The sequence below is a fragment of the Pongo pygmaeus genome, chromosome 11, assembly GCF_028885625.2.
Source record: "Pongo pygmaeus isolate AG05252 chromosome 11, NHGRI_mPonPyg2-v2.0_pri, whole genome shotgun sequence".
In the NCBI taxonomy this organism is placed as follows: Eukaryota; Metazoa; Chordata; class Mammalia; order Primates; family Hominidae; genus Pongo; species Pongo pygmaeus.
The window spans coordinates 98158110-98183344 of NC_072384.2; the positions used below are offsets into that span (position 1 = coordinate 98158110).

General features: G+C 36.6%; 1 protein-coding gene across 3 annotated transcripts in view; it reads left to right on the forward strand.

Annotated features, from left to right (window-relative positions):
* Nucleotides 1-24442, forward strand: part of PLCL1 (phospholipase C like 1 (inactive)) — a 356308-nt gene extending 331866 nt beyond the window's left edge. For all 3 annotated transcript variants that reach the window (XM_054477780.2, XM_063647788.1, XM_063647789.1), the window contains exon 6: nucleotides 16490-24442. In XM_054477780.2, coding sequence (XP_054333755.1) covers nucleotides 16490-16672 — 183 coding nt within the window. In that variant the 3' untranslated portion in view covers nucleotides 16673-24442. The remainder of the gene's footprint in view (nucleotides 1-16489) is intronic.
* The last annotated feature ends 793 nt before the right edge of the window (nucleotides 24443-25235 follow it).

Genomic DNA, 25235 nt, shown 5'->3' on the forward strand with positions numbered 1-25235 from the left:
AAAATCTTTGAATCCACCTATGACCTGTAAGTCTCCTGCTTCGAGTTGTCCTGCCTTTCCCTACCAAACCATGATTGATGTCTTATGTCCTCCTAAAATTTAAAATATCAAACTGTAACCCAACCTTCTTGGCCACATGTTCTCAGGACCTCCTGAGGTTGTGTCACAGGTCATGGTCCTCACATTTGACTCAGAATAAATCTCTTCAGATATTTTACAGAGTTTGGATGGCTTTTTTCATCAACAATATGTATATAAAAGGGCTTTTCTAAAGGACTTTCAGCCTTCCTTCAGCTCATCTCCTTCCTCTTTCTTTCTCCTCGCCTACATAGTCAAACTTCTTAACAGGGTTGTTTATACTTGCTGAATCCGCTTCCTTACCTCCCACTCACTTCTTAGCCAACTTTAATCTTTCTTCTTCCCCTGACACTCCATTAAATCATTCTCACCAAGGTCACCAATAACCACCTTGTCAGAAAATCTCACGGACACTCTTTCAGTTTTTATCTTTTTTGACTAGTTGGGAACATTCTACATGGCTAAGCACTCCCTACTTTTTTTTTTTTTTTTTGAGACAGGGTCTTGCTCTGTCACCCAGGCTGGACTGTGGTGGCATGATCATGGCTCACTGCAGCCTCAACCTGCTGGGCTCAAGCAATCCTCCTGCTTCAGCCTCCCAAGTAGCTGGGACTACACGCACATGCCACCACACCCTGCTAATTTTGTTTTGTAGAGATAGAATATTGTGATGTTTCCCAGGCTGACTCCCCACTTCTTGCAACACTGCTTCCCTTGATTTCTGGGACACCACCCCCTTCTCTCTTCTTCCTACATCTCTGGCTCTTTCTTCCCAGAATCGTTTGCAGGTTCCCTTTCCTCTGCTATTCTGTTAAATGCTGGTATTTCTTAGGGTTCTAGCTTAGGCTGTCTTCTCACTCCACCTTCTGTCCCTGGGGGACACAGTTCATGCAAAGGGTTTTGATTATCTTCACCATGCTTTGAAATCTCAAGTGTGTATTTTTGGCCCAGGTGTCACTCTCTTTATCTCTAGATGATCCCTGCTCATCCTCCCATATAATTTATATACCAAATTACCTCCCAGGCGTTGTAACTGGGAAGTCACTCAGCCACGGCAAGGTCGGCATGTCTCCAACTGTGCTTATCTCTATTCATATGTACTGCTTACCCTCAGTGACACCTCTGGAATTCCTACTTGAATGAATAAATGACAACTTAGAGTTATCAAAACCTAAATCCTGGGGGTTATCCTTGATCCTTTTCTTAACTCTCCACCTCTAATTGGTTAGCAAGCACTGTTGGGTCAACCTCCTTAATACCTCTCTAGGAAACCTCCATTCCCATAGCCGTCACCTTAGTTATCTTCATTTATCACCTGAGTTAGTGAAAAGTCATTTCTCCTCTATCCTTGTCCCACTCCATAGCACAGCAGCTGAAGTGATCTTTTTGAATGTAAAGCTGGTCATGGCCATTCTCCCTTCCTAAAGCCCTTCCAGGGCTCCCCACAGCTCCTTCTTAACTTCTCTTCTGAAGCTCATTGTGGCCTGTCTTCTCAGCTCCCCTCCTTCCTCTCCAGCTTCGTTTCTCATTGCCTTCTTCTTCCATGCACTACTCCAGCCACATGGAACTTTCTACACTTCCTCAGTGGCACCAGGGATGCTTTCATGCTAAGTGGTCACATGGACTGTCCCTTCTTCCTTGAAAGTGTGTAACCCTGCTTGTACTCCTGCTCCCTGGGAGCCCCCATCCTGTTGTTTTCACACTGCATGGGTCACTGTTATCTGTACTTCAGGTGTTTGCTCAGGTATGGAGTCTTCAGGATGCCTTCATGGACACCTCCCCTTCTCCTGCCTCCCATCTTCAACAGAGTTAGGTATCCCTGTACGTATTCCCACAGAACCCTGCTATTCCACTATCATAGCACTTTAATTGCTTTTTTATCTTTCACGAGACAGTCTCTATTATTGTAAGCAACTAGGTGATGAATTTTAACATAGCAATTTTAACCTGAGCCCTAATGAATAAACAATAGACTTTTAGCATATGAGGTCAAATCAAAGAACGTTTCGTCAAATCCCCATGTTTTGGAGAAAAGGAAACTGCTGCCCACAGGAGTTAGGGACATTTCCAAAGTCACAAAGTCAATTCATAACTTATTAATCATTCTTCCCACTGCAGACATCAGCCATAACCCCTATTCTTTCTATCCTTTTGACTGATGCTGGTTTTTTCTACAAGAAGCTTGAAAGCCTTAGCCAGGACATGGTTTAAACTCTATTTTGCCTTGGTTATCAAGCAATCAAATGGTGTGGTTAAAATTGTAGCAGGCCTGTCATTTCTCATTTAAAATAAAACAAGACTCATTCAGGCTTCTTGAAGTGAGACTGCATGTGACAATGCAGGGAACACATCTCCTAGGAAGAAGAGGAGCCACTGAATGGGCAGCCTCATGGAATCTCAGGCTAGAAGATCCTTCACATTTGAAGCAGGCTTTAGAGGACTGTGTTATCTTTTCCTTTTCCATTTCCCCTTTCCTTGCCTTAAGAGCAAGAATTGTAGATTTTCACTCTAGTGCTGTGGCCTTACAGGGGCTCAGCTCTGCTGGTCTTTCTTTCCTCTCTATATTTTCTAGCACTTCATTCTGTTCACAACCGACTAAGACTTAGAATTTTTCAGTTTCAGTCTCGGAAAGAGTTAATCCAATTGGTTTGTCTAATTACTGTCATTACTGCCTGGCATCAGGACATCTCATAGGTCACTGGTCAGCTACTGATTGGCCACACTTGGGCTGTGGTGAATCCTTGGTCCAGCCAGTTTTGGCTGGGGAGGTTGGTTCTTACCTTGCAGAGCAGGGCCTTTCCAACTCAAGGTCAGCCTGGGGCTGTTTTCTTTAGCAGAGGTCTGTGGACGTGGACAGCATTGCATAAGGCCTGACAAATAAACTTCTGGATTCTCTACATGGTGATAATTTAAAGTTTCTTTAAAAATGTGTTTTTTTGGGGGGGGTCCACATATTCAAAGTTCTAAGAAATCTCAACTACTGACGTATTAAGGAATTGAATATGAATGTCCTCTCCCACTAGGTACTGATAGTTTGATTTTCACAGTAAGATATTCTGGGAAGAAATCTGGATAGGAAGGATTAGGGAGGCCTTATCATGACACTCACAGGTTGAATGGGTTTGGTGAATGTATGGTGAATTTTTTCCAGGCATATATACTTATAAAGTTGATTTAAAAATAAGAATGTAAGAGTGATGGTATTTGACATTTAGAAGAAATGTTTTGACAAGTGTATGTGATGATTTAATGGTGCATATTCCATAAAGTCAACAGGAGTGAAGCTGTGGAAATGTTTGTGTTCTGAGTGAGTGGTATTTACTGCTGTGAATTTGCTGTTCCGTTTCCCAATACACTCTCCCTCACTCATGCTTTTAGTCTAACTTCACGTAACTGAGTTGCTATTTTCAAAGATGCTAGTAATGTGTGATTGGATTCTGGATTTTTTAAAAAGTAATAAGATGTTTTGGGACAACTGGGCAAATTTAATATGTACTGTATATCAGATGCAATCCTGAGTGAATATTAATTTCTTTGGGGTTAATAAGAGTATTGTAGTTATGTAGAATGTCCTCATTTCATGGTCTGCACACTGAGGTATTTAGGGTGAAGTATACATTGTTGGATAGATGGGGATAGATAAGTTGATTAAGCCAACACAACACAATCTGAAAAATTGGGAAATATGGATGCTACTCATTCAACTTTTGTGTAGGGTTGAAAAATCTTTAAATAATATAAAAAGTTGGAGGAAAAAGTGTAACTAGTAGTCTGTTGGTGTAGATAGCTTGAGTCTGAGATCTGAAATTGGAGCCAGTCTCAGATTAGAGAAAACAGGTCTTGACTTTCCTTGCAGTAACATTAATCTGGTGTTTAAATGAATGCTTTGCTGAATCTGGGGCACCGAGAGTGAATATCTCATTAATGACCAAATCTCCAAACCAGTCATTGTGGAGGAAGCTGAGTTGGCCACATCCTTGATTTAACTAAGAAGTAGCATGTTTTATTTGATAGCTGCCTTAGCCTCATTCATTAAAACCTGACTCATTGGGTGGAGGGTGGAAGAAGTTGCCCCTTAAGAAATATCTTGCTAATAACTCTTTGGCCACTTCAGCTAACACTGAACCTGGAACTCATGCCAGCATAGAAGGGTAGCTACAAGGCTACGGGATGGGCCAGCCATACACATGCCATGATTCACTCTCAAAGAGGACAATTTCAGCCTCTTTAAAAGCATTATGATTTAGCAGAGAATAAAGAATAAATGTCCTTGGTAAAAGGACATATCTAGACCAGATGTAATACAACCGTCACTGGGCTGTAGGGAATGCCATGCACGTAGAAGGCAGGGTGAATTGTGCCCTTGGAGTTGTGTAACACGGGACAGATGTCATAAAAAACCATTTACTTGCTGAAATCCAGCACTGTGGAGGTGGTGAAGCAGCTGAAGCCATTTTTGTGATCAGTTCACTCTATGGTATACTGTTGTTATCGTATCTGCACTTTTGTTCTGGCATGTTTGCAGAATTACTTTTTGGACGGATCAAGTAACCAATAATTTGAACAACAATTTAACAGTAACTTTTTAGAGTGAAACCTTACCAACCAAATACCAGAATGTATTTAAAAAATATTCTACTAATATTTGTAACTATCTTGATAGCCTTTGCTCTGGGGTTTGGGCCATCCTCTGTCTTTCAAGCTGTTATAAATGATATTTTTTGAAATGGGAATAGCATGAGTTGGTCAGGTAGAGATTTCTATAGAAGCTCCTTCTGTATTCAGCTTATGACACTCATGGCGGTAGTATGAATTCAGATCGCAGGGTCATTTATTATCCATGGAAAGTTAATTTGAGATGTTGGAACTTTTGAAGTGTTTGTTTATTGTGCTAATCATGATCTGTTACTAAATTTCATTTGAAATGCAATTAATTACCTTCATCACCTTGCTAAAGATTGACATTAATCTTCTGTCCTATCCTATTAGTTCTGTTGACGCAGAGGGGGATGATCACAATAATGGGAAGGAAAGAGCAGAGAGCAGGGGAATCAACAAGCAGTGACTGCAGTTATTTTATTGAATGGTTCTTTTGTCAAAATGACTGCAAGAAAATTCTTAGAATACCAGTATCATCACACAAACCTAAATTCATAAGGCTTCCTGCAGTTGAATCATATTTTTAAAGTTTCGCTTGGGGTTTTCTATTATTCAGCTCACTGGTGTTGAAGCAATTTTGTTGACATTTTCTGTAAGTGGATTAGGCTTGCAGTCATTTGCCCAAAGCAGACAGATGGCTTCTTAAACAGAGCACCCCCGTAGGAACCTATCTTATGGTATCTTCAGAAATAAAACAGGTCTGTCACAAAAGATAATGTTTGGCATTAATTTCTTTTAGTGACAAATGATTTCAGCTCATTTTTACTTTCTCTGCTGGCTTAAATGAAACAGCTGTTTTACATTTTTTATTCCAATAGTGAGCAACGCTTTGGTGTTTGACGCTGAACAATGTTGTAGCGTCTAAATTATGAATAATAAAATAAGCTTTTGAGAGGGGAGGATGATGCCTTTTGAGGTCCCCCAAGGAGAGTTGCCACATTAATGCAATTGTCATTTTTATTTTAAACATGGGGTCTTTTTTTGGACTAATGAGTAATGCAATCCTGGCTTTTATTGTCGCATTTTATTCTCTCCACTTTGTCAACTTGTCTTTTTAAGTTTCAAGGTGTTTTTGTTTCCTCACAGTTTTATGAGGCAAAGGACAGTGGACTTATCTACAACATTGTTATTTCTGTTTATATAATAGAATAATAATTGCTAACAATTATTAGAGTTTTCCACGTATGGCAGGCATTGTTCTAAAGAATTTAGATGTATTATCTCTCTTAATCTCACAAAAAATCTATGAGGTGAGTACAATTATTATAGCCATTTTATGGATGAGGAAACTGAGGCACCCAGTGATCTTGCCCAAGGTCAAAAAGCTAGTAAGTCTTGGAGCCAGGATTTGAGCCCGGGTACAGTAAGAGTGGAGCTTATGCTGTAAATTCACTTATAAGAATGGCGATATGGTTACGATTCAAAGTCTCTGGTCTAGATTGTTATTCTATGAGAGAAGTGAGGAATCCTTAGAATCAGATTTATTCCTTCATCATTCCTGGTGTTCCACTCCTCAGCTTGTGTGTTCTGCCATCTTGAACAGCCAGCTTATGTGGAAGGCTTGTGGGGGCTTATGGGTGCTGCAAGGAGAAACCGGTACAGGGACCCTGAGAATTGACTGATGAGGCCTCACATTAGTAGCATCCTTCAAAATGTTCAGCGGATGCCTGTCATAAATATGATTCGCTAATAATCTTCTTTTTGGATCTGATCTGTCAGGGCTTATGATGATACCTTTGAAGTGAAAACCAGTAATTTTTTCCAGCACTTATCCCACTCATGAATCCTCTATCATTGCTTTTGTATTTCAGTTTTCTGAAAATCTGGCTCAGATTAAAATTATTAAATGCTTCCAAACCCTGTACCCACACTGAAGACAAAAGTTAGAAATCAAAATATCAGCACAAGGATAGTATTTATGTCTGGGACATTCATGAAGTTCTATCAAGAAATTCTTTTATAAATCAAAGAAGTCTTAAGCTAGTTTTTCTTTTCTGCATTTCTAAGATCTATTTGATGACATGTGCACCATATCATGTAATGTACCTAAATTAAATAAAAAACACACACAAAAATAAACAACATAGAGATTAAGAAAAACAACTCTTGGCCTGGGAAGCCAGCATTATTAGTTATTTCCTTCACACTTATTTCTTGTGTGAACCTGGGCAATGTATTTTTTTAGCTTTCCTTTGTCCATTTATTCACCTGAAGGTTATAAAAGCAGTCCTTCGAATGGCTCAAAAATTTGAAATAATTACTAAGAACGGTTATTTAGCAGAACTCAATGATACTGTCACTAAATGACACTTTATTGTTTTCCACTTTCAGTGTTTCTTTCAGTATAAATGTCAAGGAAACAAAATAAATCCTAAATAGAGAAAACATAAGGAAAAATGGAATGTATTAGGCAATTTGGTGCTGTGCCATAAAGGCGGCAACCTTCCAGAACACTCCCATACCATGTATATCTGTATCTGTAAGACTGGAGGAGGATTCTTGCCTCTCCTCCAGGCAAGCATAAAAAAATCCTTGTACTGTGTTTCACTGATCATAAGATGCCAAGAAATAAATGAAGATGCCTGCTCATCTTGCAAATCATTGCTTTCTTGTTACTTTTTATGGGAAGGCTTGTCTAATCTCCTAGTCCTCACAGCAATACATTCTTTTCCCTCAAGTATTTAGCATAATTTAAGGTTAGATATAACTTTATTTTTGTGGTTATTTTATATATACCTTTATCCCACACTGGACTTAGGTTCCATAGGGGCAGGGATGATGTCTGTGCTCACTTTTGTAACCCGCAGAGTCCAGCCTGGTGATTCTCAATGGGTGCAGTACTGCCCCCTAGGCTGTGTTCTGGGAAATTGTAGAGGTGATTGGGAGGATTCTCCTGGCATTTAGTGGAAACAGACAGGAATATTTGATGTCATGCTCTGGGCAGGACAGTACAACATGATGAAAAATGTCCTGTGTCCTGCAAGATTTCTGTTAAGTCCTGCCTGAGTAAACCCTCTGTATTAGTCAGTTGTCATACTGCTATAAAGAACTACCTGAGACTGGGTAATTTATAAAGAAAAGAGGTTTTTTGTTTTGTTTTGTTTTGTTTTGTTTTCTCAGTCCTTCATGCTGTACAGGAGGCATGGCTGGGGAGGCCTCAGTGAACTTACAGTCATGGCATAAGGCAAAGGGGAAGCAAGCACATCTTCACATGGTGGCAGGAAAGAGAAACAGCTAAGGGGAAGTGCTACATACTTTCAAACAACCAGATCTCCTGAGAACTCACTATCACAAGAACAATAAGGAGAAAATCCGCCCCTTTGATCCATTCACCTCCCACCAAATCCCCTCCTGCAACACTGGGGTTTACAATTCAACATGAGATTTGGGTGGAGACACAGAGCCAAACCATATCACCCTCTAAAATACATATCAGAATACTTTAGTATATGATATTAATTAATTAATTATTATTATTTTTTACAAGAAGTTGTTTGAAGGCCAGTACTTGATTAAAAGGTAGTTATTGAGAGGTAAGTCTAAATGAAATAAAGACATTGTTTCCAAATTATTGAATAATTTACTCACCTTGGGTATTTTGTCCACTTGATCATATAATTGCTACACAGTAATATTGGAACAAATTGGGAAGTCAGATAATGGTTTTAACCTGATGCCTTATTTTTTATTATTGATAATCCATGGTAGGCATCCACCTGGGTCCCACAAAGTATCAGCTGATATTATCAATCACAAGAATAATGACCTTTGGAGTAGTTTTAAAGATTTGGCAGTTTTGCTGGGCGTGGTGGCTCACGCCTGTAATCCCCGCACTTTGGGAGGCCAAGGTGGGTGGATCACCTGAGGTTGGGAGTCTGAGACCAGCCTGACTAACATGGAGAAACTCCATCTCTACTAAAAATACAAAATTAGCCGGGTCTGGTGGCCTGTGCCTGTAATCCCAGCTACTCAGGAGGCTGAGGCAGGAGAATCGCTTGAACCCAGGATGTGGAGGTTGCTGTGAGCCAAGATCGCACCATTGCACTCCAGCCTGGGCAACAAGAGCAAAACTCTGTCTCAAAAAAAAAAAAAAAAGATTTGGCGGTTTTGATGTGGTGTATGGACATTATTTACTTCCTCCTTTATGGGATTATCGCTTTTTCTTTCCACAGTGAAGGTTTGTATTTGTCTTGGCATGTTATGCCTACCTTAATTGAGGTTGTTTCTTTCCTTCTTTTATTCTATGCAAATACATCTATTCTATTGCCATTATTTGTTTTCATACTAGTGTCTATCTCTACATTTGCATTATCATTTTCCATTAAATATGTATTTTTTGAGTGGAATGGCATCTGATCTTATTTCTCTTTCATATCTAATTGCATTCATATTAAGTACAGGCATCAGCCTACTTCAGGTTTCTGGTGTGCCTGCCTGAGCATTCACATATGGCAATACATGTTATTTTATTTTAAATGACCATTCCCTTTTTCTCCTTTATATTACAGCTAGGGTATTATATTTACTTTATTTTAATAATACATAAATAGGTTATATTATCTATGAATTTACGTTTATGAAAATAAAGAAAGCCTTACAAAATATTTGTTTCAAAGGGTTGGTTTTGATAGGTTGAGAACCTCAGGCCAAAGTCTGGTATACAGTAATTGTTTAATAAATATTTGTTTGCTGGATAAGTGAATAAAATGAAAACTAAGGTGCAAGTCTTCATTAATAGCTAAGAGAGACCACCATTGTTCCCAAAGCACAGGGAAGAGATGGGTGTATCTCAGTTCACATATACATAGCTTTGAACAAGGTATAACAGGGACAATAAATGAGAATTTGAAACGTTAAATTTCATACTTTTTTTTTTTCCTGAGATGGAGTCATGCTCTGTCACCCAGGCTAGAGGGCAGTGGCGTGATCTTGGCTCAATGCAGCCTCCGCCTCCCGGGTTCAAGCAATTTTCCTGCCTCAGCCTCCTGAGTAGCTGGGATTACAGGCGCCCACCAACACACCCAGCTAATTTTTGTTCTTTTAGTAGAGACGGAGTTTAACCATGTTGGCCACACCTGGCCCATACTTCTTTTTTAAGCTCTGGTCAACAAGTGCATCTGGGTTGTTGCATCTCAATGCAGTGGGTTTTATTGAGTGATACAGATGTTTTCCACCAGTAACAGGACCTATTGTCAGCATTGATGCCACTGGATTATTAATGGTTTTTTAATATATTATTATTAGTAGTGTTTAAATAATGTTGAAAGACTTCACTTATATGTAGAATTCTATATATACAAGAACATAAAAATTGTCTCCTTATATTAAAACTATTTTAAAAAACATGGCTAATACAAAGGTTTTCTGCTTAAAATGCAGTTAATTACTATTTTGAAGTAACTAGGGTCCTTCATGTCTTCAACATTCAAGTTAACCAAGACTTCTTGATAAATAAAGCTATTGTAACAAAGAAAGCTTGATAAGAAAGCTATTGTAACAATGCAGGTGTTATTTGAGAAAGAAATGTGGGAAAAGAAGATCTTTCAAATTTAACTTTCAAATTTAATTTTCATTATGTTGAATTTTAACAGAGTATGATTTCAAAATTTTTTGAGCCTTTCATATGGCTTATTAAACATATCATCTGCTGCGTTTTACAATTTTCTGTGGACCCTTTGGCATTAAATTATTCTTAACATTTCTTTAAAGTGACTTCTATACTTTATAAATTATTTTTTCTTGAGAATTAGATTCTCAGGAACTAAAAAGATTTATTTATATTCAGTTTCCATAGTTTTCAGAAGTATTCAATTAATCAGAGTTTGTGACCAATCCTAAAATACATCCTTTACATAACTAATTAAGAAATTAACTTTATATACAGTTACAAAATCTAATGTCTCAGGTGAGCATGTCCAGTGTAATTCTCTTCATGTTCCTATACAGATTATTTTTATTGCATTATATAATAAAGATTTGAAAAGCAGAGTTTCATTTGTTTTGGGTTTAGAGTTTCAGAAAAATAACAGATAAAGCTTCATTCAGCCAAGACTGTTAGAACAGAACTACTCTACGACTATTCATCCATATTTCTTGAGTGTTCATGGAGTAACTCCATGTTCATGGAGCTATTTAAAAATTTAACTTTTTAAATAGCAAGTAGAATGCAGTTGAAATATTTGGTTGCTGAGGTGTTGCAAAACAATAAATCTGAGCATTGATAACTTAGTGCAGTGGACACTTCTATTTTTGTGCAAAATTAAGGTATTTTATATGCAATTTCCTGATAGCTGCACCTTTGTGCCTTTTAACTCTTGTTAACATCTTGTATATAATTCCTACACAGATAGATAAGCCTTCATTCTAGAGAGCAAGAATTCCAGGCCATCTTTGAATAGTTTCACCCAGTTTTCCAAACAGTGTAACATACAAAGAGTGTAACATCAAAAAAAAAAAAAAAAAAGTCTGACATGACATCAAAACATTTTTGATCTGTTGTTTTAATTTCTCAAATGAAGGACATTGTAGCAGTTGTTTTACCTCTTCAGGGCAAAGGATTAAACTTCTTAAATGATAGAGTCCCAAAGGATGGTTTTTGAATTACTAAGATGGCATTTGTGCACAGCCCTCCACAATATGGTCCATCAATGGACCAAATAAATAACTACTCATCCCACTATGATGTCTGTGACTGGTTTCTACTGCAGCACTGTACAAGGGTGATTCTACTGTAGGTATGGACTCTCCCATGGATAAAAGAATATCAGAAAACCCAGTCTGCTGATGAGTGTGGGCTCAAAAATACTCACACGAGTTGACTCGGAGACAGAGCTGCATTTGTTTATGTGTGTAGTTTTGTATATGTGAGGGTTTTCCTATTCCCAGAGTCCCAATTAGCTGCTTTAAATATTTGTGGTGTGTTCTGAAACAACCCACTCATTTCCTTTACACATGATAAGAACACTAGTTATGATGTTCTCCTGCTCTTTTGTGTACTAATATCACAAGGGATAGCACAGTTCATGGGAAAAGTGGGTGTGAAGGAGCCTGGGATGTCTTTTGTGAATAATTCTGCCAGACTGTAGTCAAAACCATTTTCACTGGTTGGGGGAGGACTGCATTTTTTGGTAAAAATGGAAGTAACAGAAATCCAAAATATCTTTTGATGAGTTATAAGATATATAACTAAAAGATAATTTATATTTAGAATTCTACCTTATTTTATGGTTAGGATATAATGAGATGTGTGTGAACTGGTTTACGTTTAGTATATTAAGTGTTCAATAAATGTTAGCTGCTGTTTAGTGTTGTGACAATATTTCTTGTCAGTAGTAAATTTATTAGTAGTGATCAAAATTGTGGTGATATATCACCACAGCAATGCACGGCAGTCCAATTTGCAATCTAAATTGCACCAGTTATTTCCTGATTTCTAGATAATGTACTTTAATTATAATTTAATGCAGTTGGAAAGATTTAATAAGGAATGCTTAATGTTTGTTTTTTTAAATATTCACTAATTATCACTCATTTTTAAATTCAGAGTTTCTGTAATGATCTCTGTGGCTTTGCATGAGTCCATGTTACTTTCTAAATGTGTTGGACCTGCCAATGGAACCTTACATTCAGAAGCCAAATCACTGTGGAGGCTAAATGGTGGCCATTGCTCTTGGGACTTCTATTAGTCTTGTTGTCCCATCAGCGTCAGTCTACCTGAGGCGCTCTCTATTACCTTTACTTTCCTTTGAGTTAAAGCATCCTTCTCTCTCTTTTTTTTTTTTTTTTTTTTTTTCTGAAGGATCCCCAGTATCAGAGATACTTCAAATCCCCATGAGATTGCTAGTATAGAAATGCCGGCAGCAGCTTGACATTTTTTTTTCAAGTTGAGTGTTCAGTGGTCAACTTGTACATTAATTCTGCATTTCATGCCATAACAATCCTAAACTTATTTTAGTATACAAGAGGTGTTTCCATTTCTATATCACCAAATAAAATGAATTCTCCTGGGGTTCCTCCTCTTCCCCTAAAACCTCTTTTTAGGGAGAATAAGATTAAAACACTTTCTTAAGAATGACTTGTTAGATTACTCTTTAAATATATACTACAGACAAATACCTTTAAATGGCTTGGCTGACCTGAATACCATGGGGGGTGGCGGGGGATGGTTTTTGGGATGAAACTGGATCAACCTCAGATTGTCAGGCATTAGATTCTTATAAGGAACACACAACCTAGATCCCTTGCAGGCTCAGTTCACAATAGGGTTCACACTCCTGAGAATCTAATGTCACTGCTGATGTGACAGGAGTGGGAGCTCAGGCAGTAATGCTCACTCACCCACTACTCATGTCCTGCTGTGCAGCCTGGTTCCTCACAGGTCACAGGGACTGGTATCAGTCCATGGCCCCAGGGTTGGGGACACCTGCTGTACCTAATATGTTTTGGAGGAAATGATACACAGGACAAAGATGTTTAGAGGGAGATCTGGTATAAGCTGGCTGGTTAAGAGAAGTTTGGGGGTGTTTGTGACAGAGTAGAGAGAAAGAGATTGCTAGATGATTAGAGAAAATTGCTGCATATAAAATGGGAAAAAAGTCAGCATGCCAAGGGAAAATGCCAGGGTGGTGGTTGTTAACAATCAAATTCACCCTCTCTACAATTTTCACCAGAATGTGTCTTTTCTGATTCTGGTGCCTTGATTAGGAAGACCCAAAGAAGAGATGCAGGTTGTGATTCCTGGAACCATAGAACAGAAAGATGACTGCTATTCCTCCTTCATAAAAAAAGAGAAAACAAAAGTTTATATCAGTGTTTCAATGTACACTCTTCACAACACAGCCTTTCATTTTTGCTTCTTTTATTAGTTAATAGCTTACCTATTTTTTTCTGCCTGTGTGGTACAGCCAGTATGTGTTGTCTCCAGGGTTATCAGGAGATGATGTAGTTGTGTTATTTATGCACTGGTACAAACTGTTTTCTCCCATTGGCCATTGTTTTCTACAGAGACTGACTTCTATTTACCAGAAATGGCACAGTCTGGCATTTGGATGCCACCTCTTAGAACCAATGAGATGACATTCTGGATTATTAAAATATGTTTCATGCCATGCTGTGGGAAAAGGGGATGTGAGAATTTTATGCGTTAGTAGGATAAAATGATGTTTTTGTATGTTTCACTGTTCTCTTGCAATTAGGGAAGTTGCCAGTTTTGCTACTGCTATGCTTTTAAAATGCTTGATGAAACTTTCAAAACTAAATGAAAAGGGAACACTTAAAAGTAATACTCTGAAAATGAAGGAGGATATAATCTCATTACTAATAGATTATTTTTAAAGGAATCTTTCCATTTATAAAAATAGTAGTACATATACATTATACATATCTCTGTAAAACAGACTCTGGTAGATGCATTTTAAATGTTAGTCAATTTTTTAATAAAATATAGATAGTACCAAGATACTTATATATAGTAGCAGATAATGTTAACCACTTTCCAAATCACCTTATAGCATTGTGATTCCTATACTTATGATCATTTAAATCGTAAAGAGCTCTTCAACATATTGTCTTTAATCTTAGAACTGTGAGGAAGGCTGAAGGATATTTTCATCATTTTTGCAGAAGAGAAAATGGCCCAGATAAAAACTGGTGGAAGATGCTCCAACCCTCGTCCCTGCCAGTGTGTTCTTGCTCTGCCCTGTCTTCCTGATTCTGGATGCTATCTCTAAGTTGTGTCAGGCTGTGTCACATGGGAAATGCTTTTCTTTTTATCTGCATTGCTTCCATGGGTAACATTGAATAGGAGTCTCTAGGGTGCCCTGCAGAGAGTGCCTGCTTTGCTGTTAAAAGATGCCTATCAGGTAGTGGTTAAAACCATAGACCCCGGAGCCAGCTGCTGGACTTTAAGCTCTAGCTCTACCACTTAGCAGCTGTATGACTTTGGGAAGGGTGATTGTGCTCTGGGCCTCAGTTTTTTAATCAGTAAATTGAGAATAATGAAAGTACCCATCTCATAGGGATGTTGTAATGAATGATTGAATGAACATATATAAAGCACAAAGAGTGACCACACTGAGCAAGCACTTCATATGTTGGTCTGTTATTATTATTACTGAAGAGTTGCACTTTTCAAAGTGGATGTGACTTCACTTTTTTTTTAACTTTATGTTCTGGGATACATGTGCAGAATGTGCAGGTTTGTTGAGCAGACTCATTCATGATGTCTATAGGGTTAAGAACAGACTTCCCAAAGTCTGCTCGTGTAGTGAATATTTTTTCTTTAGAAAATACATCTCTCACTGACAGAGTCTTTAGGCTCTAATCTCTAGTCTTTAGTCTCAGACTAGATTGTAAACATGGTGTGGGGAATAGAGCGTTGATGCAGGAGGCCAAAGGCCTGAACTTTAGTCCCAGCTCAATGATTAACCAGCTTTGACCTTGGGCCAGTCAATTAACCTTATCAAGCTCAGCTTCATTTCTCCTCAGGAGAAGGCAAAACTATCCACCTCCAACTCTTCTTCCAAAATCCCATACCATAATTGATGTACTTGAGAAGAAGTTCACTTTAACACAAACATCAGGCAAAGCCCAACTATGTAATCATTCCATATAATTAAAAGCTGCTATTAGAAGGATTTAGCTATTTTTTATAGAGGATAGAATTGGCAAGTGCATATTTAGGTTTTGAGAAATAAAATATTCCAAGCTTTTGTAAAATACAAGTTTCTTCATACACCCTAAGGAAAAAGCATTTATTGGCCTTTCATAAAATAGGTGAATTATCCTTTCTCTGAGCCTCTGCTTTGTAGAATAATGCTCCAGCAATCGTCATAACCCCATATCCTCCCATATTGTCCTTTCAAGGTCACACTTTCAGGCACTGCCATGAGAATGGAGGGGAGAGGGAAGAAGCTACTTCCTCCTCTGTCTATGCACCGTAGACACCTGTCCCCGCTTCCCCACACTCAGTCATTCAGCCCTTGGGCCAGTATCAGTATATGCACTTTATCATCTTAACAGTGAACTAAAATAAGAAATAAAAATAGCAGGAAAAGATCTCTGTTGGGCACTGATGTAAATGACAGCTAATGTGTTCCTGCAATCCTCATTTCCTTTTTGTTTTGCCTCTGGAGACTCTTTTTCTCCATCTGCCAGGTGGGAACATCATCTTCAGGATGATGGAAAAGGCAGAAGTAATGTGGGTAACTGATAATTTAACAACAGGCAGATGGCAAGGATGACCCAGTATATTAAAAACCAGCTCACCAAGCATAAGGGTATGTGACTTACTTTACAGAAGACACTTTGCTTTGTAAGCTCTTGTACAGAGGGGGAGATTTTTATTTTCACTTCTTTAAGGAAGAGCTTCTTTCCTTGTTTTCTCCCAAGACTAGGAATGCTGGATCTGGGTGGGGTAGGTATTGCAGCAGTGTGCAGAGTCTCAGACCTGGTGATAGAAGAGTTGATGTCCTCAGCACATAAAGGGGAGGGTTCCTCACAACAGGAATCTCAACGGACTGCCAGCAATTGCATAGCCAGCTGGTCAGGCTCAGGTCGAGGTACTTGGCTTAACAAGCAAAGTCACTTAATAATGTTAGAAAAGAACCTTGGGTTAAACTCTGGAAAAGTGAGCTTGCAGGTCTGGGTCTGTTTCCTTATTCAGCAATGGGCAGTAAGGACATAGAGTGATGTCATTCAGCACATACCTGGCCCATAACTGTCTTCTTTGATGCCTATTTTTTTCTGTTTGTAGGGCCAAGGAGATCTGTTGAAGAACGCCAAGAATGAAGCTATAGAAAACATGAAGCAGATCCAGCTGGCATGCCTGTCCTGTGGACTGAGTAAAGCTCCCAGCAGCAGTGCTGAGGCCAAGAGCAAGCGCAGCCTGGAAGCCATAGAGGAGAAGGAAAGTAGCGAGGAGAATGGGAAGCTGTGACTCTGGGCATTATCGACACGTTCACCCATCTTATCAAGGACTCTGGTTTCTCATCCTTGTTTTCTTTCTTTAAATGTTTTATAAGTTCACAAAATGATGCCCTATATGGGGTATTGGACATAGATATTTTCACAATGTCAGTATTTCCGTGTAGTTAATTTATCTAAATTAAAGCCTTTAGTATCAGTGTTTTAAATTCTGAGACATGTGTCAACACCCCTGTGTGGATGCCTGTGGAAGAATGTGTGTGTGTGTGTGGCAGAGAGAGAGAGAGGGAGAGAGAAATTCTGTTAAAATCTATTCTGCGTTGCATTATTCATTTAGTGAGTTATTCCTTGATCATTTTGGGACAGTTATTTTAATCTGAAATTCTGAAGAGCACTTACTGTGACCTGTCGCTGTGTTTAATTTGACTTTTCTGCCTTTGACGTTTAATTTAGTGATCTTAGCATAGCTTATTATTGAAGGAAGCCAAATTTATCAAAGCATAGATGTTTTGATAGATTAAATATAGATTAGAAAATTTCCTAAGAATCAGAGTAGAAATAAAAGTGAATGAAAGATTAAACAGATAATCAGAATTTCTAGAAAGATTAGCAAAGTCATTTCTTCAGTTAGAAAACTTTAAAAAATATTTATTAAATAAAATCAATTTTTAGGAAGTTTTCTGTAGTCATTTACTAACCATATGATTTCACTAGAAAAGCTGATTATAAGTGAATTTATACCTACCTGTGTGGTACTCTGAAACACACTGAAAGCTCTGTTGCAATTAGGATTTTGATGTGACAATAATATTGTTGTATAATTTTGAGATTTGTAGGAAGGTATCATTCTTCCAAGCTAAGAGTCTAGCACTCATTTTCTATAACAGATATGGCAGCTTAGAGGTGTTGGCTTTGTTTGGATGTAAATTTAAAGATATTGTTCAAACAATATCATATCATCACATTGAGCTGATATAAATTCTGTGGGTCTGATAATATCTTTGTGATAATTTAAGAACTAACCAGTTACCAAACATCTATGATATAACCCTAACACACACAGAAAAGCATACATGCAAAAAGAAATACTAATTAGGGTACATTTATAATTGCATCTAGATAATTTTTACCCTAATGTCTTCATAAAGTACTTGAGTGTAATCTTTGTTACCTCCAACAGAACTAAATGTTCTATGGTTATGAAAGAATATATTTATTTAAAACATTGCTTTTATTTTGAAAAGCTTCTTAATTAATTTGATTAACAAATATGCTAATTTGGGGAAACCTAGAGAAGATAATTGTTGAAATTTTGCAAATATAAACATCTCCTATAGCTTCTGTGTTAAGTTATTTCTGACTTCTTAACACTATTACGTTCATGTTGCACATTACTGAAAGAGTAAAGATATGAAAAAAACACTTATTGTTTTCTTTTATTGTGAATTGAAAAAGCAAAGCTAATGAAAATGGGTTACTACATCAAAAATATCTTAAAGAGTTTGCTATTTCCGTGGACCGGATATGATGAAATTATTCCCTGGGTTTAAAACTGGGCACTCGAGGAGGAGGTACCTGAAGTCATTTGAAGGCAAGTTTCCAATGATACTACAATGGCCTGAAAAAACTTCTTTACCCTCTGTTATATTTAACTTGCTGGTAGGAGGAATAGTGGAATGCAGATGTTAAGCCCTTTGTGGTGAAAAAGAGGTTCTATAGACAGAAACAAAACCCACCTTACATTAGCTGATTGGTTGATTTTACTAGTGTACCTCTTCATCTACTTGAATTCTATTTGGTAAATCCACGTCTTTACTGGATATACAGTTAGGTGGGAAGAGAAGATAAAGGATGACAAACTCTCAAACAATATTTATACATTTATTTACTCCAAGGTCAAATCCAATCCTTGGAAGTAGCTTCTCTAGTTTATTTTATTTGTCCTAGAGCTCTACTCACACTTAGGACCCACCCAAAAATTCTCAAAAACATAATATGGATTCTGCCTCATCTGATGCTATTTCTGGCAGTGGGTCATCAGCCGCACTCTGCTTCATTCCACTGGGTGTCCTTGCTAGATGGGGAGTGAGATGTGGAGCAGAGAGGAGCTTTGGATTCTGGGAGTGGAGGTGGCAAGGGAAAAGTCTCCTAGTCTCCTGTGATGTTCCTGCCTCCAGATAGAATAGCACAAACAAACAATTTTTTTGTGTGTATTATGCCTCCATGACATTGTTACATTCTATGAGGAGCATCTATCTCCTTTCTAGACTTGAACTGTGGTAGAAAAAGCCCCCTTCTCTCTTCTATCTACTTAGATTTGGTGATGCTAGGAACGTAGTGTTTTAGATATTAATTCTATTTTTATTTATTCATTTTTACATCACCAATGGGATCTGAGGTGGAGATGGCAGGTATTATCACTGGCATTTTACAGGTGAGAAAGCCCAAGGCCACTGAGGTAATAAATGGAATAATTGATTTTGAACTTGGGTCTGTCTGATTTCATGTGAAAGATTATATACTTAGTGATTTTGATTTTAAGTTTATTCTTAACATTTTAAACCAGACTATTAACTTTTACCTTTATAACCACAGATACAAAGAACTGTATCATTTATTTTCTGAATATAAAATATTAATGGTCAATATAAAAATACGAAAATAGAGAACTATATACAACAGAAAAGCAAAATTACCCACTAATAACTATTTGATTTATATCCCTTTAGACACTGTTTAGAGTTTATACATATATGTAAATATGCTTTTATTTTAACAAAATTGAGATATTATATAAACTTTGTAGCAGGGTGTTTAAAATTTTAACAATATGTTATGGATATCTTTCTGTGTCAATAAATGTGTATTTACATTAGAGTTCCAAGCCTTTGAACTGAATCTAGTCCAAAAATGATGTGTTTTATTTGGCCATTGAACATTTTTAAAAAAAATGTTTATGCAATAGACAGCTTTTGAAATTCAGAAAATGTTACGTACAATTCAATGTCCTGCGTGTTTTAAAATACTGGATAATCTAACAACACAGGACACCTCCCACTCCCCACCTCACAACCACCACACATATACTTTCTTGCTTGGCATCAATTAATTAAAACTGCCCTCTCCAAAAGGGGCATATGCTGTCCAATTTTCTAGAGAGCCTTTTCATTCATTTATATTACATCTGGACCTTGAGGACATGATAGGTGGTGAAACTTGATGAAAATTATCATTTATTGAGAGGCCAAAATGAGAGAATTGCTTGAGGCCAGGGATTGAGACTAGCCTGGGAAACCTTGTCTTTAAAAAATAAAAAAAAATAGTAAGACCTTGTCTTTAAAAAATAAAAAAAAATTAATGGTCATTTATAATAATTACACAGTATCTTGTTATATGGCTTACCAGAATATATTTAACCAATCTCCTATTGTTAGATTTTACTCACCTAATTTCTTGTTATATAAACATTCCAATAATAAAATCCATTTTTACAAAGTTGTTCAACTTTTTCTTTGGGATACATTTCTAGAAGTGGAATTGTTGGGTCAAAGGATACAGAGATTTTTTGTTTTGTTTCGTTTTTGTTTTTTAGGGATTTTGAGATACATTGCCAAATAGTCTCTGGAAAACTTGTTCAATTTAAAACCCCACCAGGAGTTTATGAGAGTGCTCAAATCTTTGCTAATGATAAATTTAATTTTTCTTATTTTCATCTTTGCCAATCTTCTAAGTTACAAAAATCTTATTTCTCTTTATCTTTAATCTCTAATGAGATTGGATGCATATTAATATGTTCATTGACTCTAAATAATCTCATTAAAAGTAAAAACTTTTGTACTCCAAAGGATACTACCAGGAAAGTGAAAATAGAACCCACAGAACAGGTTTGCAGGTCATATATCTGATAGAGACTGGCATCCAAAATTTATAAAGAACTATTACAACTTAGTAAAAAGAAAACCGAATTTTTAAAAACTGGTCAAAGGATTGGAATAGACTTTTCTTCCAAGAAAATATGCAAACAGGAAATAAGCACATAGAAACGTGCTGAAGATCATTAACCACTAAGATCACATAAATCATAGCCACAATTAGATATGACTTCACATCAAATAGGTTGGCTATAATAAAAAAGACAGATAATAACAAGTGTTAGTGAGGACGCGGAGAAATTGGAACCATCCTCCCCTGCTGGTGGAAATGTAAAATATTTCAGCTGCTTTGGAAAACAGCTTGGCACTTCCTCAAAAGGTTAAAAAAACGTGGAGTTACCATATGACCCAGCAATTCTACTCTTAGATTTCTACCCAAGAGAAATGAAAATATATGTCCACACAAAAGCTTGTACACAAATGTTTGTGGCAGCATTATTTATAATAGTCAAAAGTAGAAACAATCCAAATGTCTATCAACTCATGAAAGGATAAACAAAAATTACATATTCATACATTGGATTATTCAACAATAAAAGAAATGAAGTACTGATACATGCTACAAGAGTATACCTTGAAAACATTATGCTAAGTGAAGGAAATCAGGCACAAAGGCCACATGTTGTACAGTTCCATTTTTATAAAATATCCAGAATAGGCAAATCAATAGAGATAGAAAGTAGACTAATGGTTGCCAGTGGCTGTGGGGGTCTGGGAGTGACTGCTAATGGGTATGAGTTTTCGTATTGGTGTGATGAAAATGTTCTGGAATTAGAAATAATGATGATGTTTGTTTACATAATTTGTGAATGTACTAAAAGCTATTTAATTGTATATTTTAAAGAGTGAATTTTATGGTATGTAAATTATCTCAGTAAAAGGGTTATAAAAGGAGAAATAAAAAGAGAATTTAAACAATGAACAGGGTATCAGAGAATAGTGAAATAGCTTCAAGAATCTAATATGTATGAAACGGGAGAGAAGAGCAGGAAAGAAAAATAATTTGAAGGAATAATGGCTAAAAATTTCTCATTTGTAATGAAAACTGTAACCTCCAGATCCAAGCATCTCAAAAATTCCAAGGACAAGAAGCATGAGAAAAACAAGTTAGTCTGTCTTCTGCTGCTGTAATAGAATGTCACAGATTGTGTAATTTACAAAGAAAAGAAGTTTATTTGGTTTACAGTTCTGGAGGCTGAGAAGTCCAAGAGCATGGCTTTGGCATCTGGTGAGTGTAATTCCATGCCAGAAGGGCAAAAGGTGGAAGGTCAAGAGAGCCCATATAAAGGAGGTTTTGCTATTATAACAAAGCCACCTCCTCTTCAACTACCCCACTCCAATGACAACACCTTTCATGACGGTGGAGCCCTCATGGTCCAATTACCTCTTACTTGGCCCCACTTCCCAACACTCTGGCATTGGGAGTCCAATTAAGTTTCCAACACATGAGTTTTGGTGACACCTTCAAACCATTGCAACAACCAAGGCATATCGTAGCCAAATAGTTCAAAAGTAGTGATAATGAGATAATCTTAAAAGCAGCCAGTAAAAAAAGACGTACAGAGAAAATAAGAAAGACAGCGTATGTCTTATTGTAAACCATGCAGATGAGATACCAGTGGAGCAACTTCTTTAAAGTATTGAAAACGAAGAAAAAAACTGTAATCCTAGAATTCTATATCCAGTAAAAATGAATTCTAGAATTCCATACTTATTCAAAAATGAAGGTTATACAAAAAAATTTTCAAAAGCTGAATTCATCACCAGTAGACTTACATTATAACAAATGTTAAAGGAAATCCTTCAGGCTGAAGGAAAATGATGCCAGGTCAAAATATGGATGTACAAAAACAGATGAAGAGAGAGAGCTAGAAATAGTAACTGCAGGGATGAATATGGCTGGCCCTTTGCATCTAGGGGTTCTGCATCTGTGGATTCAACCAACAATGGATTAAAAATACTTAAAAAACTGATAAAAATAACAATACAAAATTAAATACAAATAAAAATGCAGTACAATTATTTATATAGCATTTACATTTAATTGGGTATTATAAGTAATCTAGGGATAATTTAGGGTATACAGGAAGATGCATAAAGGTTATATGCAAACACTATGTTATTTTATGAAAGAGACTTGAACATCTATGGATTTTGGTATTTGCAAGGGGTGAATGGGGTATTTGCAAGCGGTGAATGAGGAGGCCTGGAACCAATCTTCTGCTGATATTGAGGCACAACTGAAAAAGGTATATTACTTAAATCTCTTATTGTATTGTAAATTGTATAAGTAATGAAATTAAAAGGCAGAAATTGTCAGACTGTATAAAATGAAAAGACCAAACAATATGCTGCTTACAAGAAACACAATTCAAATATAAGGACACAATTAGTTTAAAGGAAAAAAATTGGAAAAGATATACCATGATAACACAAGTCAAAAGAAAGCTGCTGTGGATATATTAATATCAGATGTAGTAGATTTCAGAGCAATGAATATTGCCAGGCATAAAGAAAGTTATTACATAATAATTAAGGCATCAGTTCATCAAGAAGATATAATAACCCTAAGTAATTATGCAACTAATATCAGAGCTTCAAAATACATGAAGCAAAAACCAGTGGAATTGATAGGAGAAACACACAATTACACAATTATAGTCAGAATTTTCAACATATCTTTCTCAATAGAACAACTAGACAGGAAATCATTAAGGATATAGATGATTTAAATTATATGATCAACTACCTGGACATAATTGGCATTTATGGAACACTCCACCACCAACAGCAGAGTACATATTATTTTCAAGTACACAGAAAACAGTTACCAATATAGACCATATTCTGGGTCATAAAACACATCTCAATAAATTTAAAAGAATTAATGTTATATAAAGTATGTGCTCTGACCACAAAGGAATTAGAGATCAATAAAAGAAATATCTTTGAAAAATCTCAACATATTTGAAAACTAAATAACTCACTTCTAAATAACTCCTGTATCAAAGAAGAAATTAAAAAGGAAATTAGAAAGTACTTTGAATTTAAGTGTCAAAACATCCAAATTCATGGGATGACACTAACACTATACTTAGGAAATTTATAGCAGTTAACACCTGTATTAGAAAAAAAGAAATTTCTCAAAGACTTCCATGTTCATCTTAAGAAACTAGAAAAAAAAAGAGAAAATTAAGTTCAAAGTAGAAAAAAGAGAATAAAGATTAGAGTAGAAATCAATAAGATAGAAAACAAACAATAGAGAAAATCAATAAAACAAAAAGGTTGAATTTTTGGGAAGATCAATAAAATTAATGAACCTCTAGTCAAATAAGGAAAAAAAGGAACACTCAAATTACCAATATTGAGTAAGATCAGACATCATTTCAATATTGAATCAAAAAAACGAGTGAGAATACAGCACTCCAAATTTTAAGGATATTAAAAAGATAGTAGGCAAACATTATGAAGACTTTCTGCCTATAAATTCTACAACTTCACAGAAATGGGAAAATTCCTTAAAAGACACAAATTGCCAAATCTCAAAATGATGAGTTAAATAACTTAGACAAAAAGTACATGCTGTATGTCCAGTAACATACATTTCTGGAAGCACAAACTAATGAATAGTAACAAAAAGTAGATAAGTGGTTACCTGGGGTCAGTGTGGAATGGGGAGGGTGAGATTACAAAATGGATAAGGACATATTTGGGAATAATATATGTGTTCATTATCCTGATTGTGGTGGTGTTTTCACATGTTAGACATATGTCAAAATTTAAATTGTATACTTTGAATATGTGCAGTTTGTTTTATGGAATTATATCTCAATAAAGCTCTTAGAAATACATAGGAGCACCTCTAAGTTAATAATTTTAAGGCAGCTTTTAAAAAATATAATAGTTGAATTTGGCTGGGTGCAGTGGCTCACTCCTGTAATCCCAGCACTTTGGGAGGCTGAGGCAGGCAGATTGCCTGAGCTCGGGAGTTCGAAATCAGCCTGGGAAACATGGCAAAACCCTGTTTCTACTAAAACTACAAAAAAGAAAAAAACAAGTTGGGCTTGGTGGCAGCTGCATGTAATCCCAGCCACTCGGGAGGCTGAGGCAGGGGAATCACTTGAACCGGGAGGCAGAGGTTGCAGTGAGCCAAAATCACGCTACTGCACTCCAGCCTGGGTGACAGAGCAAGACTGTCTCAAAAAAAAAAAAAAAAAAAAAAAAAGATAGTTGAATTTTTCTTTTGTCTTGGAATTAGTGAATTCATAAATTAAGCTTTTTTCAGTTTATAGACATTTTCTTTTTCAAATTTTTATTTTTTTTGCATGTGCTGTGTGCATGTATGTTTGTGTTTAGAAATTAGAAACACACTCATACATGCACACAGCACACACATGGAAATATATAAGAATATGAAATATTTGCTTTTGTTGCAGCTGCTCTGGATTCTTTGGGAACAGCGTTGGCCATATCATCATTATATCCTTTCCCTCATCTTTTCTGTAATCATGTTAATTTTCTTCACTTTTCTTTGAATCATGGGAAGTATTCTTGTACCTTTCCTATACAACAAAAATTCAACTTTATACCCTTTTCTTTTATAGTACTTGACCACATTTTGCATGTCAAAGCATTTCTTATCTC